Source organism: Lynx canadensis, chromosome D1 (assembly GCF_007474595.2).
Source record: "Lynx canadensis isolate LIC74 chromosome D1, mLynCan4.pri.v2, whole genome shotgun sequence".
Lineage (NCBI taxonomy): Eukaryota > Metazoa > Chordata > Mammalia > Carnivora > Felidae > Lynx > Lynx canadensis.
Window position 1 is genome coordinate 16,701,170 of NC_044312.2, and position 5,630 is coordinate 16,706,799.

The 5,630-nt window shown below is 51.3% G+C and overlaps 1 protein-coding gene across 1 annotated transcript; it reads left to right on the forward strand.

The window, feature by feature from the left end:
* Positions 1-2,992: 2,992 nt before the first annotated feature.
* RNF26 (ring finger protein 26) lies at positions 2,993-5,630 on the forward strand. The gene has a single exon (XM_030332574.2). The coding sequence runs from the start codon at positions 4,240-4,242 to the stop codon at positions 5,539-5,541; it is 1,302 nt and encodes a 433-aa protein (XP_030188434.1). The 5' UTR covers positions 2,993-4,239; the 3' UTR covers positions 5,542-5,630.

Genomic DNA, 5,630 nt, shown 5'->3' on the forward strand with positions numbered 1-5,630 from the left:
ATGCATGTTTCATCTAGATGTACATATATGCACCGTTTAAAATATCTGAGTTGACATTACAAATGTTCCTCAGCCATTGCATTAGTTTCTGAGTACTTCTGGAACCGCAAATTAGAACAAGAAGAAAAGCATGAGGATTCGACTAGTTAATTAATGCTTTTCTTACCTAAGCATTTTAACTGCTCGAATCCTCTCCCACATAAAAATTCAGGAGTTTTGTTTGTGGCTTTTGGACACAGTCCCCTCAGAGATGCAGGAAAGGGCTTCCCTGGGCCCAAATGGTGTCATGAACAGAGCTGATGTTTAGGGTTATGAGTTCTGCTGTGCCAATGCCAAGCCCTGGATCCTGATTGACCAAGGAAAACATTTTTTGGTATGTTTGTGATTTGCGGGGCCCTTAGCTGGTGTTGGGAGGGAACAGGGTGGAGGGGGCAGAATGAAAACAAACCTATGAATGTACCTTTTTATACAGTTTGGACTTTGGGACACTGTAAATGATTTGTATAAGTCAAAAGCAAAATTGGATCAGAAAGAAAAAAAAAATCCAACTCTAAGCCACGGCAGTAATAGAAATTACACCGAATGCTTGATGGGGAGCCGAAGGGGAGGGTTAAAGGACACACAAGATTAGAAACAAGACCCCTGAACTGGATATTCTTTCATGGTTTTACCCCATCTTTAAAATCCCCTTTCATTATGGCCGCTCGCATCTCTCACCTAGCAAAGCAAAAGCCCTCCCGCAGTTAGCGCCACAGCAGAAAACGAGTTGTTGATCCAGGAGGCCCCTTGGGGTCAGGTCTCCCCACTACAACTTCCGTGATAAAATTCTACAAGGATAGAATGTGCCTCTAGGCCTTAAATTTTCTCCAGATATGGATGATTTTCTTCTCAATCACTGCAACTCATGCTAGTAAGCAATTTGAACTTCCTCCTTAATGTCGGTGTAAGATCTTACCGCCAACTCTCTCCGGTCTCCTTTCTCCAGCCTCCAAACAGGTGATGACCCCCGCTTTGGCAACTGTGGGTTTGAACCCGCTCTCATCTGAAACACAGTCCTGGAGGAAAAGGAAACATTATCAAGTTAGTAAGAGATACCACTTGACTCCAAACCAAGTGATCATTTCCAAGGTCACCTCAAGGGGAGTGGTTTAAAACCTCTCAGCTCTAGGACGTGCCTTGGCTTCTCCACGGGGGTGTCAGCCCAGCACTTCTTTAAAAATTTTTTTTTTTAGTTTATTTATTTATTTATTAAGAGAGAGAGCGAGCAGGGAGGGGCAGAGAGAAAGGGAGAGAGAATCTCAAGCAGGCTCCACACTGCCAGCGCAGGGCCCTACGTGGGGCTCAAACTTGCAAACCATGAGATCATGACCTGAGCTGAAATCAAGAGTCAGAGGCTTAACCAAAGCCCAACACTTCTTTAATATATATATATTTTAAAAGTTTATTTATTTTTGAGAGAGACAGAGTACGAGCAGGGGAGGGGCAGAGAGAGAGGGAGACACAGAATCTGAAGCAGTTTCCAGGCTCTGAGCTGTCAGCACAGAGCCAACACAGGGCTTGAACCCACAAACCATGAGATCATGACCTGAGCTGAAGTCGGACGCTTAATTGGCTGAGCCAACCCAGGCGTCCCCGAAGCTCAGCACTTCTTTTGCATTGTGTTCACACGGTAATTTTCAGCTGTTTCTAGATGAAGAACGGAGAGCATTTTGCAATACACCAATTCATTTATCACAAGAATTTTGGCCACACAGAAAACCTCTGCCTGCCCACAGCCGGGCTGCCAGTTGAGTCAAAGGTTATAACTCATTTAAGTGGCTTTGGCGAGTCTCAGGTCACTCAGAGGGAAGGCTTTGGTCCCAAACTAATGGAAATACCGTTTTAGAGGATCCTGCCAATTCTAAGAATGTCTTTCTTGGTGTTGAAAGCTGGCTGGTTAATTGCACACAGTGTAGGCACAGCAAATTTGCTGAGTTTGAAACATGGTGAGTTTGAAGTACCATTGTGATATTCAGGCACTGTCTATGTCTAGGAAGCACTTGGAACCTAAACTTTGCAAGAGATTCAGGCTGAAGGCACAGAATTGGAAATCATCATGTAGAGAGAAGGGGCCATGAAAGAATGCAGGAGAGTGTAATGTCCAGGGGCCAAAGGTGGAGGAAGTGGTCACTGGTATGAAGTGCTGCAGAAATACAGATTAAGAACACCTTAGTGTTCACGGAACAAGGAAGGTTTCTGAAGAGAACAGGTTACCGGTGGGGAGATCAAACATCTTGAAATGGAGGTGGGTGTATTCTCCAAGATTTGAAATTGGGGAAAAAATGCACAGTCGGACAATAAAAACATCAGTAACAACAATCACAATAGACCATGATCTGAGCAGGAGGCTAAACCAAATCTTTATTTATGCTCCCTTGTTTAGAGAGATTAGCATTTTGTGGGGGTAGAGACAGACTCTTCTGTAAAATCAAATAACAAAATAGGAAGTTGGAGTCTGATGGCTAGAGAAAGGGAGGGGAAATCCCAAGAGGAAGAGGAAGAGGAAGGGAAAAACATGTCTCAGAGAAAACATTAAGTTGGGGCCTGACAGGTGTGAGAGAGAGGCTGGAGCATAACCAGTGGAGTTGTAGGAACGGCAGTCCCTGCACCACACTATGCTGTAACCCTGCTGGGACCCCACATCTCAGTGAAGGCTTGCTGCATACCTCCGCTTTGTATTAGTGATGCTTTGGGGAATGAGGGATTCAGGTAGTGCTTGGGGTTGGGAGGGTGAAGGGGGACAAACACTTTTAGGAGTCCAGGCCAGAGTGGAGATGAAGCATTCAAACGAGCAGGAAATTAAAGCAATGGTGACCAGGGGAAGGATAAGACAGACCCCCAAGTATCCTTGGCATTGGTAGAGAACACCAGGTTTGGCTTCCCGATATATTTGGGGTGGGGACTCAAATATATTTTGAATATTAAAGGAAAGGATAACTTGTTGAGGATCTAACTACAATGTTCTAGTAAACAAACAATAGGGTCTAGTGTAGGAGGGTGAGCTATTTCTCGTCTGTGGCCTCCTTTTCATAATCACAATGAGGTAATCTAAAGATGCTGAGAAAAGCTGATGGCGCCAAAGGAAACAGTTTGGAATAGCAGCTTGGGAATGCCCTGTAACAACAATGTTTCCCCTTGTGAACGGCTTGAGAGAAGGCACCCCCTTAACCATTATTTGTATCCCCAATGTATCTGCAGGAGCTCAATAAACGATAGACTAAATGAATGAATGAACAGAGGAGGACGAGGCAGCGAGTCTGAGGAGGATGTGGAGGCGATAAAATCCCAGAGTCCAGCCGAGAGGCAGTAACCGTCAACAGCACCTAAAAAGTTCACAATCGAGGGCTAGGAGCAAGAACAACTCCCGTATTTGGCCCAGTCCAAAATCCTGCTGTTAGGGGGCGGGACTAGGAGGAGGGCATATTCCACTTCTGCCCGTCAACTGACCAATCACCGCCTCAAAGGGGCGGGACTTCATTCTGTCCCCGCCCTTTCCTCTGGAAAGTAAATACGTTCGGGCACCGTTCAAACAGACCAATGGGTGCCGGATGTTTCCTGAGGTTGCTCCTCAAGATTGGCCGGAATTCGTCGTCCCGCCCTCCTTGTCACGCTTTTTGCCCCACCCTTTCGCACACAAGATGGCGGCGCCCAGCGGAATAGAGGCCGCGTTTGGGGTTTGCTGAAGCTGACTCCCTTTCCCACTGCCCCTTTGGACGCAAAGAGCCGCGAGCCCCGAGGACAGGGGCCGGGCGGGGACAGCGGTTCCTGCGTAGCTGGACCGCGAGCCCGCGCCCAGCCTGCGCCGCCCCCACCCGGCCCCGGCCCGATCCCATCCGTTCCCGGTCTCCTCTCGGTCTGACCCACTGCCCGGCCGTGGTTCGCCACCACCAGGCCTCCAAAGCTGAGATATCTCCTCCAGCCCGGGCTCACCTCCACTTTAGAGATGTTTGGCCTCTTCCCTTCCAAACGGGCCGCATTCAAAACCGGGGCTCCTGGACCAGCACCTGGTCTCCTTTCCCTCCACTGAGACTCCACTTCGCTCTAACCCACTCCTTCCTCTGTTTCTTGATTCTCCCTGGCTCGGAGACTGCCTCACTTCCCTTCCAAATTAATCTCCGACGCCCCCAAATATTATTAACCTTGACACCCTCCTCAACCGGGAGTCAGACTTCCTTTTGGATTAACCTCCACAGTCCTATCATGGAGGCTGTGTACCTGATAGTGAATGGGGTGGGCCTTGTGCTGGACCTGCTGACCTTGGTGTTGGATCTCAACTTCCTGCTGGTGTCCTCCCTCCTGGCTTCTCTGGCCTGGCTCCTGGCCTTCGTCTACAACCTGCCACACACGGTACTGACTAGTCTTCTGCACTTGGGCCGCGGAGTCCTGCTTTCACTGCTGGCCTTGATCGAAGCCTTGGTCCGGTTCACCTTTGGGGGCTTGCAGGCCTTGTGTACTCTGATGTACAGCTGCTGCTCTGGCCTGGAGAGCTTAAAGCTCCTGGGGCACCTGGCCTCTCACGGGGCACTGAGGAGCCGGGAGATACTGCACCGGGGTGTCCTCAACGTGGTCTCCAGTGGCCATGCTTTGCTGCGCCAGGCCTGTGACATCTGTGCCATTGCCATGAGCCTGGTGGCCTACGTGATCAACAGTCTGGTCAACATCTGTCTCATTGGCACTCAGAACCTTTTCTCCCTGATGCTGGCCCTGTGGGATGCCGTGATGGGGCCGCTGTGGAGGATGACGGACGTTGTAGCTGCCTTCCTAGCCCACATTTCCAGCAGTGCTGTGGCCATGGCCATCCTCCTCTGGACCCCCTGCCAACTAGCACTGGAGCTCCTAGCGTCAGCTGCCCGCCTCCTGGCCAGCTTCGTGCTTGTCAATGTCACCGGCCTGGTGCTGCTGGCTTGTGTGCTGGCGGTGATGGTGACCGTGTTGCACCCGGACCTCACTCTGAGACTGGCCACCCGGGCACTCAGTCAGCTCCATGCCCGGCCATCCTACCACCGGCTGCGAGAAGATGTCGTGCGGCTATCTCGCCTGGCACTGGACTTGGAGGCCTGGCGCCGAGTCTGGAGCCGCAGCCTGCAGCTGGCCACCTGGCCGAACCGGGGAGGGGCCCCCGGGGCTCCTCAGGGTGGCCCGAGGAGGGCGCCCTCGGCCAGGACCTGGCGACAGGACACTCTTCCTGAAACAGGGCCCAGATCAGAGGCAGAAGAGGAGGAGGTCGGGACGGTCAGAGCAACAGCTGCCCGCGGCCGGGAGAGGCTCAATGAGGAGGAGCCCGTAGCTGGGCAAGACCCATGGAAGTTGCTCAAGGAGCAAGAGGAGCGGAAGAAGTGCGTCATCTGCCAGGACCAGAGCAAGACGGTGCTGCTGCTGCCCTGTCGGCACCTGTGCCTGTGCCAGGCTTGCACTGAAATCCTGATGCGCCACCCCATCTACCACCGCAACTGTCCACTCTGCCGCCGGGGCATTCTGCAGACCCTCAATGTCTACCTCTGAAGACTCCTTCCCTGTCTGCCCACCCGTCTGTGCTCCATGAAGCCACCTGTGCTAGGACAGCTTTAACACCCGACCTCTCGGTTTCCGGC

What these genes read in the sequence shown, in the direction of transcription:
- RNF26 (XM_030332574.2), top strand. Translation starts at nt 4,240, where the DNA reads ATGGAGGCTGTGTACCTGATAGTGAATGGGGTGGGCCTTGTGCTGGAC.